We start from the raw sequence: 12,575 nt of genomic DNA, 5'->3' as shown, positions 1-12,575 counted from the left end.
TTCCCGCTCAGAGCCCTCATCCCCAAGCCCCCGCCCACTCTTAGCCACACGGCCTGGGCTGACTCCTAGTTTGGGTCAGGAAAAGGCAGAGGGATTGGAGCAGGAGAATCGTGTAAGGATCCACTTGAGTTCAATTCAGCTAAAAATGACTGAGCCTGTGCAATGTGTCAGGACCAGAGAGACAGTGGGAAGCAAAAAAGACAGTGTCTGAGCTTGGGTGATTATGGTCTGGAGGGGGCAATGGATGTTAATTAACCCAAAATCAGAGTTTCATTAATTTCAATGCACCGGTATTCCATTACAACTCTGGATTAGTGCTAAGGAGGAAGAGCATGGGGTCCTAGAAGCCTGGGGCAGAGGGAGCTGCCAGGGCAGCGTTTGTAGACTGAGGTGTGAAAGAGGAATAGAAGTTTCCTGGGTGAAGAGTGGATGAATATTCCAGGCAGGGGAATGGCAAGTGCAAAGGTCCTGTGGCAGAAAGATTTGAGGAACTGAAGGGACATCAGCATCAGTGGAGGAGGAGGTAGGGGCAAGATGCACAGTGCCTCTCACATCAGATCCTGAAAAGTAGGTGCTACTCCTCACCCTCTTTTGTACGTGAGAAAACTGAGGCCAAAGAAGTTGATTCGCCTAAGACCATATGATTTAAGTGGGCAAGTCAGGGTTTACTGAACCCATACTTTTATTGTGACTCTCAGCTGCAGGCTTTCTCCTGCCCCGCCCCACCCGCGCCACCTGCCCGGCTTCTTAGTGTGTGCTTCCTGGGCCAGCCACGTCAGCATCCCCTGGGAACTTGTCAGCAATCCAGGACCTTGTCCTCACCCCAGAATCTGTCCCCAGGCCTGTGTTTCTCTCTCCAGTCCTGTCGCTTGTCTGGCAGCTGGGTCCTTGCTCTGCGGATCTGCTTTTTGCTGCCCTGCCTGGGACTTCCTTCTGAGCCTCTGTCTTCCCCATTACTCTGTGCCTTTTGCTTTCCCTGCCAGGACCAGGCCCCCAGCAGCTGTCCTTTGAGCTCCAGAACCTTCCCTCCTCCAGGATGGCCTCTCTCAGTGTATCTCCTTCTGCTCTGACACACCCTGGCCACACTCCTCACTTCCAGACCTGTGACAAGGTCATCCTGAGAAGAGGCTTGAGGACTGGTAAAATGTGATGGACAAAGATGTAGGTGGCGCCTTTTGGGTTTTCATGCCAACTGGGTGAAAATGGAGATGAGAAACTTTATTTCAAGTGGTTGTGGAAATACAAAACAATTGTTGACCAGGTAGGAAGTCAACTGGAGCAAAAAAAAGTAAATAAAAAGAAAGAATAGCTTTGTTCTGTGTTGCGGTGAGGCGAGAGGATATCCAAGTCCAGGGAAGGCATCTGGCGCCCCCTAGAGGAAATGCTGGAAACAATAGTCAGAACCTATGGAAAGCGTTGGACAGACTATTTGGGGCCGGACAACGGCCAGCATTTCTTAAATTTTGCCAGAGGTAAAAGGATAGAGGCTTAAATACATTAACTCAATCTTCTCCAAAGCCCAATGTGGTAGGTATTTTTATCCCCATTTTACAAATAGGGAAACTATAGCTCTCAGGTGCATAACTTCCTGGGTCCCACGGCTGATAAATGGTAGAAGCAGGAATAGAACTTAGAACCTTGTCATTGCAGAGTCAAGCCCTTTCCACCACCCGCTCTGCTGCCAGCGTGCTCCATTTTCCTCAGACTGCCAAGGCTCACCTGCTTCCTGGTCGAGAGGCCGGCCTCTTCCAGGGTCTCAAATTCCTTTTCCTTTCATTTAAACAATGTGAGCTGCTCATTGCTGTGGCTTGGCCCGGGGCTGGGCCTAAGGTCCCAGGTCAGCTCAGCTCCACTCCGTCTCTGGATGCTCACCTCTTGGACTGTCCCTTGGTGTTGTACCGCCTCTATGCCCAGGGCCAGCGTCCTTCCTCTGTAAGCTTTTGGGCCCCAGCACAATGTCTAAAAGATCGTCGGATACACCCTCTCTGGTCTAGTCTGTTGCTGTCCCTGGCCTGCAAGGCTTTTTTTCTGTCAACACCTCTCCCCGGCACCTTCCTCTCCAGGCAAATCCAACTGCTCCTGGATCGTTCAAGACTCTACCGTGTCGCCTTCCTTTGCAAAGAGTGTTCCTGCCCCTCCCTGCCCACATAGCTCCTGGTGTGAGTTTTTATAGAATTGCTTTTCCTGAACTGTACTTTGATGTGATGCTGTTGTAAGAAGCAGACACTTGAAACCCATTTATTATAAGGATCTAATGTTATTGATTAGACCACACTGTCATTTTTTTTTACAAAGACCCCTGGGGAAATTCTTGTCTCATCTTAGTGCCTCAAATAGCTATACTCTGGAGAATCTGGTCCTTTTAAGTTTATCTATATATTGGGGGCCATTAACTGGCCAGTATGCCCTTTTCACATGCTCTGCCTGGGCCTGGCAGGGGTGTGGGTCACCCGGGGCTGCATCCTTGGTATGTCCCATCGATTCTCTCCTTCTCTTTGTCCCACTTTTCACTCCTGCTCTCTTGCTGTTTTAAAAATCCCTATAAACTACCTCAAAGCCTTTCTGGAACAAGGTTGGCCTAAGTCAATAAAATAATCAATACAAATAGAAAAACCTCCCTTGCAGGGTTGTTGTGAGGATTAAACAGAATAATGGATGTGAGTTCCAGCCCAGAGTTCCCTCCCAGGCTTGGCCGAAGGGCCAACGGCCAGCTGGGGCCACGTCGCGGGTCCCACAGGAGGTCCTCGCCCCCTGGGCGGCCTCTGTCTTCCTGATTCTGTCGGTGGCTCTTGGACGCCGTCCTCCCTGCCCTTGTCTTGCCCTCACCACATGGGCTCTGTTCTCCGATTCCCTGTGGGCAGGAGCAGGAGGGTAGCTGTGTCTGTCCTCTCTCATCCCACTCCTCTCAGAAGCCATGCCGTCAGCAATGGGCCCCCCTGCCCCTCACCCCCTCCCTGGAGCCTCAACTGCCCCAGGAGCCGAGAGCCTCACTTGCCATGTCTGGGAGTATTCGGTGTGTAGTGCGCTCCCACTGGTGAGGAGAGTAACATCATCTGGTCCAGCCTCTGCATGTGACAAAACTGAGGCCCAAAGAGGGACGTGATGGAGCCAATCCTTAACATATTTCAGCCCAGTCATGCCGCGTCTAAGCGTTGCCCTGCCCTCCTCAGAAGCTCCCAGGGGTCCTCATGCCCTTATGCCAGGACCGTGCTCTCCAGCACAGTGTCTAAGCCTCTCCTCTCTTAGGTCGTTCCCGCAAAGCACCCCTGCTTTAGTCTTTGATTGTTGTAAAGCCAAGCATCTCAAAATATAGTGGCCTAAAGGAAAAATAAACGCGTATTATGTCACAGTTCCTGCAGGTGGCTGGGTGGCTCTGGCTTCATGAGATTGCAGTCAAGATGCAGGTGGGGGCTGCTGTGACAAGAATCCCAGAAACCAGGTAGTTTATATACAACAAATATTTATTGATCACAGTTCTGGAGGCTGGGAAGTGCAGGATCCAGGTGCCGGCAGATTTGGCCTTCGGCGAGGCTTCACTTCCTGGCTGCGCCCTCCCAGGGAGGAAGGGGCAATGGCTGTCTCTCAGAACTCTTTTACCAGGGCACTGACCCCATTCACGAGAGCCCAGCCTTCATGACCTGAGCTCCTCCCAAAGCCCCTGCTTCCCACTGCCATCACATGGGGCATTCGGATTTCAACATCTGAATTGGGCGGGGACACAAACAGAGAGAAGGGGCTGCCTCATCCTGAGACTCTCCTCCCATGATGACTCACTCACCTTGCTGGCCAGCCGGTGCTGGCTGCCGGCAGGAGACCTCGGGTCCGGGTCCGCTCCACGTGCGCCTCTCCAGGGAGCCGCTTGTATCCTGGTGACTTCGTGGCTGGCTTCTCCCAGAGGGAGCGAACTCCCAGAGAGTAAGGAGGAAGCTACATAGCAGGATCTTTTATGATATGATCTCAGAAGTTGTCCATCGCTTCCGTCATACTCTATTCTTCAGAAGTGAGTTGCTCAATCCCACCCACAATTTATGGGAGATTTAAGCTCCATCTTTTGAAGAGACGGATATCAAAGAATTTGTGGACAAATTTTAAAACCACTGCAAAATTCCCATAGACACATGCCAGTGTACCGAACTGTGTGATCTCCCCCACCCCCACCCCCACCCCAGCCCACCTGCCTTGATCCTTTGTGCCCTCGGGCTTTTGCAGTTGCTCTTCCCACTGCTCAGAGATGCTTCCCTCATTTCCCTTTTCTGTCTGGTAAGCTCTGACTTATTTTTCAGGATCCGCTTCAGAGTTCCTCTCCGCCCCCTTCAGATAGAGCGCGTTACGCGCTTCTCTGAGCTCGCACGTCTCTTTGGAAATACTGCTGTTCCAATGATTATTGTAAGCTGCAGTGTGAGTCTTTGTAGTATCCGCAGCAGGCAGCCGGCTCCCAGCACACACTTGCTGAATGACGGAATGGAGATTTCGTTCACTGGTTTCCTGTGTGCCCCCCTAAGGCTGTGGGTGTTTTAGGGTACTCAGTGCACCTGTGGCTGCCTGTGCACATGTGAACCCAGCTGTCACGGATGTGTAGAGATGCTCCATCAAGGCCGGTTTGGTTCTGTGTGAGGCTCCCACGTCTGCCTTGGTTCTTAATTACTGTGGCTGTGAGCCCCTGGGTGCGGGCCATCTTGTTTATCTCGGTGGCCTGCTCAGTCCTTGCTTCCAATTAAGTAATTTACCTGTCAAATGACCCCGCCCAGCATCCCGCTGAAGAAGAGAGAGAGAACAAGCCCACATACCAAGGGACCAATAGAGCTGGTATGGGCTGTGGGACAGTGGTACGGATTACTTGCATAACACAGAGGAACTGGGTTGGCCGTAGGCGCCCAGCCAGGAGGTGGGGGAGCTGGGGGAGCTGGGACTCCCACCGGCCTTTCTGCGCTCGGGGCCCTGTGCGCTCTCCCGCAGTCCTTCTGTTTCCTTGTCTCAGCAGAAAAACCCAGACAGAGCAATGAAAGTTCCCGCAGCTCAGGGGACAATGCTGGGGGCCCTGTGGGCGTGTTCTCAGGGCTCACAGCGAAGCCTGAGGCCCATGGGAGGGATGGGTGATGGGAAGAAGATGATCAAGCCCCGAGCGTCTGGCCCAGGAGAAGGGGCTGGGGTCTGCGGGATGGCCTGACATGGGGTCCCCTGTGAGGACAGTCAGCCCTGGTGGCCTGCAGTGTCAGGTGTTGGGCTCTCTGGCAGACTGCCTGGGTCCCCGTCCTGGTCAGCCTGGGGTAAAATACTTCAGTTCCCTCCTCTGCAGAGTGGGTGAGGTAACAGTGTCCACCCCCAGGGCTGCTCGGGGTCTGCCTGCCTGGGTTCAGATTCTGCAGCCACCTCCCCCCTGCCCCGCCGGCCTGCTGTGTTCTCGAGAAGAAGCTGCTTAACTCCTCTGAGCCTCCCTTTCCTCCTTGCGAAATGGGGATGGCAACAAATAGCATTTGCCCACAGACAGTGTGAGGGTCAGGTGCACTCACGCATGTGAAGTGCTGGCAGTGTGGCCTGGGCGACATCCTCAGAACCCATGGCAGCTGGTGCCACTGCTGTGGGAAGGAAAGGGACATTTGTTCATGTCTGCAGTGAAAAGGTCCCTCGCAGTCTTGAGAGGGAGGGATCTGGAGGCAGACCCAGCCTGGAGTTCAGACCTGGGTGGCCACCTACTGGCTGGGTTGCCTGAGGCACAGAGGTGCTTTTTTCCAGAAAGTGAGCTTTCGGAGGTGCACTCCCCACAGGCCCTGGGGTGCCTGTGGGCCCCTCGGGGAGCCCTCCCCCGCTTTGCTGTCTCCTTGCATCCCTGGGGCTGAGCTGACCTCTGTGGGGTCTGCCAGAGCTGGGCACCCATGCCCCACGCTTCTCCCTCCAGGTGCAACCCTTCTGCCCAGAGACTGGGAGATGGGTGGGCACCAAGCTCCAGCTCATTCATTCATTCATTCATTCAACAAACACGCAGAGCCTTTGTGCGCCAGGCACCGTCGCAGGTCCTGGGATGCAGCTGTGACCGGTCCCTCTGTCGGCCACCCCTGACCCCCCTGGCTCATCAGGGCCCTCTAGAGAGGTCTCTTCTGACCAGTGTTTCTCCCTTTGGCTCAATCCTCACAGGGACCTGAGTGAGAACGCCATCCAGGCTATCCCCAGGAAGGCTTTTCGTGGAGCTACAGACCTCAAAAACCTGTGAGTACGGGCCTGGGATGGAGAGGGGCTGGGGGCTGCAGGGCCACCCTGGCAGTGTCCTTGTGGGTGTCCCCGAGCCCCGGGGTCCAGGCAGCCAAGGAGCTGCTGGGCTCTGAGGTGGCTGGTGCCAGCATGGTCTTCTGGAACAATCTGGATTTGGAGGAAACAAGCAGCCTTTGAAGACTGGGCTGAAGGGAATGTCTTGAACAGCGGGGTCCTAAGGTGCTGTTCTTGGCCCACCTGAATGGGCTGTCTCCGTGCCCTCGCCCTTCAGTGCGTTCTCTTTCAGACACTTGTGGTATAAGCTGCCGCAAGTCAGCGATCTCCACGATCTCCACGGAGCCTCAGAATATTGTTCTGTAAAATGAGGATCTCACACTCACTCCCAGGCTTGTCCTGACGTTTAAATGAGATAAGGCCTGGCACATAATCAAATGTGATTTAAATGTAATGGCTTATTCTTATGCAAATTTATTCTGGTCCCAGTTTAGTACCTCCCTGAAGCCTGACTGCTGCAGGGATGGCAAATGCCTGGCTGCTGGTCGCTCCCTGACCCCGCCCCCAGGCCTGCGGCCGACACTGGTAATTGATCTCAGCATTCTTTCCCAAGGAGCCCAGATCCAAGCTTCAGTGTATTCAGAGCCGCGCTCCAGGTAGCCACAGCTAGTCTGCCTCACTTGGCACTCAGGCCGGAATCTGCCTGCCAGCTCTGGCTGCCATCGCTCCTGTGACAGACTCATTTTTCAGCTGCCAGCACCCTCTAGGTGGTCTCCAAAACGGGGCAGGGTGCCTGCTCCCCAGGAGATATGCAAGGTTATGTAAAGGAATATAATAAAGCTTTTATTTACATTTATTGTTTTAACTAAGAGTGAAGAATAATTTAAGCTATGACCATTCACTGTTTGGATTGACACATTTGGGCTGAACAAATGATGAGGGTCAGGACTCTGAAAAAACAAAGCGAATGGAGTGCTTGATAAAAACGTCTGAACATTCCTGCCCTCAACAACATGCCCCCTCTCTGCACCCTTCCTTTGCTTCACAGACAGCTGGACAAGAACCAGATCAGCTGCATCGAGGAGGGGGCCTTCCGGGCTCTTCGGGGGCTGGAGGTGCTGTAAGTAAAACCTGGGAAGGGAAGCAGAGGCTTGGAGAGTCCAGCCAAGGCAGGTGCCAGGGCCACGCAGCTGGAGTTGGGGCCCCGGAGCAGCACAGGTGGCAGGAGACCTGGAGGCAGGTAGCAGGCCCTCCTAGAGGCATGCTCACGGAGCCCTTGTGCCTGCAGGGGCGGGACCCGGGTTTATCTGGCCTGTGCTGGCCCCCAGCGTGAGGGCTGCGTCTTCCAGGAGTTCCTGACACAGGGCTATCTAAACCCCACCCCTTCTTTAAGCCTGCACTGGTCCTATTCCTCTCCTTGCTCCTTCTCCCATGTCCTGCCGGACTTGGAGCTGCCTCCTAAGCGCTGCCTCCACTCAGGGCTTTCCCTGAGGGTGGCTCTGAATCTCATGCTCTTTGGCATAGCCCCCCTGACCCCCGCCCCGGGGCCAGCCCAGCGCTGGTCCCCAGCACAGCCTGAATGCAGACCATGGGACACAATGGGAGAGTCTGCCTGTTTGTCAGAGAGAAGGTCTGCTCTCCCTCCACGTAAGTCCCTGCTGGACAGAGGCTAACTGACTCTGGTTTCCCCGTCAGGACGCTGAACAACAACAACATCACCACCATCCCCGTATCCAGCTTCAACCACATGCCCAAGCTACGCACCTTGTGAGTCAGCCGCGGGTGGCAGGGAGGGCAGCTCCAAGCGTGGCCGGTGCCACGGCAGTGGGGACAGGGGCTTGCGGCCTCCACAGGCAGAGGACTGGCCAGGCAGGGAGTGCTGATTGGAGCTGGAGTCAGGGGAGTTAATCTAAAATGAAAGGATGTTGGATGTCACTTACATTTGATTTTTCCTTGGAAAACAAGTCATTTCTTTTTGTTGAAAATGTGTTACGTGGTTTGGGGCAGTGGGTCTGTGTGAGTTCAGACTCACACAGCCAACATCCAGCCGCGGGGGCGCCCCGAGCAGGCCGGGAGGGGGCGGCAGCCGTTGGGGAGCTCCCTGCGGCTGTGGAGGGTCCCCGAGTTGGAGCTGCAGGTGACGGCGCATAGGCTGCGCTGGCGTGAGTGCAGCACAGGGCTTGGCCCCCCTAGGCAGAGGGGACCCTACTTTTTGGCCAGGGTCTTGGGGCTCAGGTGGGTTGTGAGCGGCCCTGTCCCCCTGCAGCCGCCTGCACTCCAACCACCTGTTCTGCGACTGCCACCTGGCCTGGCTCTCACAGTGGCTGAGGCAGCGGCCAACCATCGGGCTCTTCACCCAGTGCTCGGGCCCCACCGGTCTGCGCGGCCTCAACGTGGCCGAGGTCCAGAAGAGCGAGTTCAGCTGCTCAGGTGGGTGCAGGCCCGCCGGGGCTCTCGGCTGCCCATCACCTGCTTCCCTCGGCCCCTTCATCTTGTGCTCCCGCCGTTACTTCCTGTCACCACCTCACATTACCATGTGGCCCACCCAACCTCCTGCCCTTATTCAGCACCCCCTGTCCCTACGCACCACCTCCTTTCTTTACCCATCAGGTCCTGTCCTCGTCTGCATTTCCGGTGCCCACCTGCCTCCCCCCCCGCACCCCCCACCCCGTCCTTCTAGTCTCTCCCGTTCTCACCCACCCACTGCCTTGGTCTCCGCATGTCGCCTCTGGCCTGCACTCTTTTTTGCTCCTGCCCCAACCCATCCTCTCTTCCTGCCCGCCATTCCCTCCTCCCCTCGCTGCCCCCTTCTGTCCCACCTACTTTCCCTCCTCCCATTACCACGGCTTCCCTCCTGCAATCGCCTCACCCCCGCTCCCCTGGGAAGTCATTGACTTGGCCCATCTTGCCTAGGCTTGAGATGAGGTGGGCTCAGAGCCTGTGCCCCGCACCTTCTGCCTGGGCTCCCGTGAGAGCCTCCTGCCTGCCCACCCCATTCCTCTCTGGCCCCTTTGATCTCCATACTGCGGCCAGAAAGGCCTAAAAGGACCTCCGAGGCTGGGCCAGTCACTGCCGCCTTGTTCTCACTGGCCCCCTGGTGCTCCTGGGAGAGTCCAAACTGCGCTCAGCCTCCCCTGCCACCCCTAGGCCTTCCACTCAGTGTGTCCCGCCTGACCCCGCCGCCCCTTCCCGGAGCGAGTGCCTCCTCCCGCCCGGCCTCCCCGCAGGCTGCAGCCCTGTTGGCACAGCCTCTGCCCCATTGCCTGCTGACTCCCCCTCCCCTGCAGAGCTCAGGGAGCCTTCTCTGGGGTGTCCCTGACCAACTGTAAACTCCGCAAGCACATGGAATACACGTGTCATGGCTTCCGGCCATGTCCCCAGCGCTTTGTCTGTGCTTGGCAGAGAGATGCTCAAGAAATGTTTGCTGAGGGAGTGAACGGCTCTCAGGTTCACAACAGAGGGTTGGGGGCTGCCCAGTTCTCCCAACCCGGCGGCCTCTGAGCCTGCCAGCCGTGCAGAGCTCCGAGGGCAAAGTGCGTCCAGGGCCCGGCTTCCCTGCCCCCGTGTGAGGCTCACCTCCCACGGCCGGTGCGCAGCACCTGCGACTGCTCGGAACCCTGCTGTGCTCGGGGCTGCTGTGTGTGTGTGAGTGTGTGTGTGAGAATATGAGTGTGTGAGCGCGAGTGAGTGTGCACCTGTGACTGTGTGAGCGTATATGTGGAGGGAGTGTGTGAGTGTGTACACGTGACAGGGTGTGAGCATGTGTCTGTTCACCCTGGCAACCCCTCTTCTGAGAAGGCCACTTTCTCTGTGTGTCAGAAGTCCTCATAGTCTTGTCTTCTTTGATCTGAGCACCCACCATCTGGGGGAGCTAAGGAAAGAATTAGAGATTAAAATTCTGGTGGGGCCTGGCTGGGTGGTTCGGTTGGTTGGAGCATCGTCCTGTACACCAAAAAGCTGAGGGTTTGATCCCTGGTCAGGGCACATACCAAGGTTGTGGTTCAATCCCTGGTTGGAGTGTGTGCGAGAGGCAACAAATAGATGTTTCTCCTTCACATTGATGTCTCTCTCTCTCTCTCTCTCTCTCTCTCTGAAATCAATAAACATATCCTCAGCTGAGTAATTAAAAAAAAAAAACACTGGTGGGAGCGTAAATTGGCTCAGCCACTTCCCACAGCTGTTTAGCAGCATCCACAAAAGCCCAACATATGTCTCCCGTGACCCTGCAACTCCACTGCCAGGTACCTGCATATGCTCTGTGAACACGTGTGTCCAAGAATAGCCAAGGCAGCTTTCTCCGTAATAGCCTGGCGTCGGAGACAGCGCAGATGTCCACCAGCCAGTGAGGGGATTAACTCATTATGACTTATCTATACAATAGAATACTAGTCGGCGTTAAAAAAAGAACAAATAACACAACATGGGCGAATCTCAAAGATTTTATATTGAGCAAAAGAAGCCAGATACAAGAGAACCTGCTGTCTGATTTTGTTTATGGAAAGTCCACAAACAAGCAGAACACATCTTTGGTGCCAGATCTCAGAATAATGGTTACATTGGTGAAGGGGCAGATGAGCCCCCTTGGGTGATAGAAATGTTCCCTGTTTCGGGGAGAGCTCTGTGGGTGTATCCATAAGTTGGAGCCCAGCTGTACACTGAAGATGGTGCACTCTGTATAACTTAGACGTTAATTAAAGTGATTTATCAGACACTGGGCTTCATCCTGGTTTTAGTCTATCAGCTGTGTGTTTTCCACAAATTAATTAATAGCAAGGGCTCTGTTTTCTCACCTGTAAAATGGCCACAATAATACCATGCTTCTCCTAGGCTGAGCAGTAGGATTAAAGGAGAAACTGCAACTCTTATCACAGCATGTGGCACAGAGTAAGGGCTAAGCAAACGTAGTCGCTGTCATCCTTCGGTGATGGACGAGGAGACAGGTGTAACAGTGCTGTGTGGCTTGGACGAGAACCCAGAGCTTCAGAACTTAGGCTAGAGTTTCCTATGAATCACAGTTCAGTGTACCACAGTTAAGTTGAGATTCAAGTTCAGCAAACATCTAACAAGTACCCATCTGTGCCAGGTGCCCACAGAGTTCCATCGGAGTTCTTGGTGATCTCTGGTTCATCCTCACCCGAAGAAGCCCCATGCGCCCTGTCCCTACTCATCAGCATGTGTCTCAGGAGGGGGGTGCTGACAAGGGACACCCCGAGGTCACAGCCCACTGTTTCCACAGGCCAGGGGGAGGCAGGGCACGTGCCCTCTTGCACCCTCTCCTCCGGCTCCTGCCCGGCCATGTGCACCTGCAGCAATGGCATTGTGGACTGTCGTGGCAAAGGCCTCACCGCCATCCCTGCTAACCTGCCCGAGACCATGACAGAGATGTGAGTACAGGGCAGGACACGCTCGGGGACACAGGCCCTGGGACCGGGCCGGGCTCTGGTGGTCCAGTGAAGAGCTGGGCGGCCACTGCCCAAGGCTGGGCAACTCTGGAGGGCTGGGCAGGGGGCGCTCCTCTGTGGTCCATCTGTCCAGCCCATGAGTCTGCTAGAATTGGCTTCTTAGTATTAGCATCATTCATGGGCACCTTTCAGCCATGGCAGCCTGGGATAAAGGGGCTCACATCACAGCAGCCCCTTTTCTCTGCCAGCCCCCAACCCCATACAGTGGATGGGAACAGGGCAGGGGGACAAAGGGCCTGGTTCGAGCCCAGCAGACAACAGCCGGGATGGACTGATCTGACGAGCACCTCCTCTGGTCTCTCTGCAGCCGCCTGGAGCTCAACGGAATCAAGTCCATTCCCCCAGGAGCCTTCTCTCCATACAGAAAACTGCGGCGCATGTGAGTGCCTCCCACTGCCTCCCGAGAGCTGGCACGGGGCAGCAGGAGGACCCTGGACCTGACATACCACAGCCCTGGGCAGGTCCTGACCCTGCCTCTGATGGCTGAGAGGCCCTGGGCAAGGCCCTGCCTGGTGTTCCTGCCCCTTAGGTGGCTCGCCTGCGATGTGAGGATGACCTCCTTGCAGGGTTGTCCTGAAGCCTAAGTGCGGAGCCCGAGTCTGGCATATGACCAGAATTAACTGTCATCCTCCCATTTCAGCTTAGGCACCAATAGGAGCCACGGTGGACATTAGAGGGGATGTAGGAGACAGCTGGGAGGTGAGGGAAGCTTTGTCAAAAGCAGACCAAGCCTGGAGTGTCCCTCCCGTGCACGACCCTCAGACTGCACAGGGCGATAGTGGCCATGGGTTTTTCCGATGGATGGGAGAACAAACCCCTCACTTTTCTAATTTCAATGAAGCCCCTGCTCTCCAATAGCATCTGGGAAGTGGAGGGGACCAGGCAGGGCTTGGTGGCCGCTGACAGATTCAG

General features: G+C 55.4%; 1 protein-coding gene across 1 annotated transcript in view; it reads left to right on the top strand.

Annotated features, from left to right (window-relative positions):
• SLIT1 (slit guidance ligand 1) overlaps window positions 1-12,575 on the top strand; it is a 153,444-nt gene that overhangs the window by 98,005 nt on the left and 42,864 nt on the right. Inside the window, exons 5-10 of the mRNA XM_054581705.1 lie at window positions 6,133-6,204; window positions 7,250-7,321; window positions 7,897-7,968; window positions 8,468-8,631; window positions 11,438-11,585; window positions 11,971-12,042. Of these exons, the coding sequence (XP_054437680.1) occupies window positions 6,133-6,204; window positions 7,250-7,321; window positions 7,897-7,968; window positions 8,468-8,631; window positions 11,438-11,585; window positions 11,971-12,042 (600 nt within the window). The remainder of the gene's footprint in view (window positions 1-6,132; window positions 6,205-7,249; window positions 7,322-7,896; window positions 7,969-8,467; window positions 8,632-11,437; window positions 11,586-11,970; window positions 12,043-12,575) is intronic.

The sequence above is a fragment of the Pteronotus mesoamericanus genome, unplaced genomic scaffold (genome assembly GCF_021234165.1).
Source record: "Pteronotus mesoamericanus isolate MK-2021 breed Mesoamerican mustached bat unplaced genomic scaffold, CSHL_Meso_final contig_657, whole genome shotgun sequence".
Classification (NCBI taxonomy): domain Eukaryota; kingdom Metazoa; phylum Chordata; class Mammalia; order Chiroptera; family Mormoopidae; genus Pteronotus; species Pteronotus mesoamericanus.
Note: the sequence above shows the minus strand (reverse complement) of the source record. Positions and strands in the feature narration are given on the sequence as shown.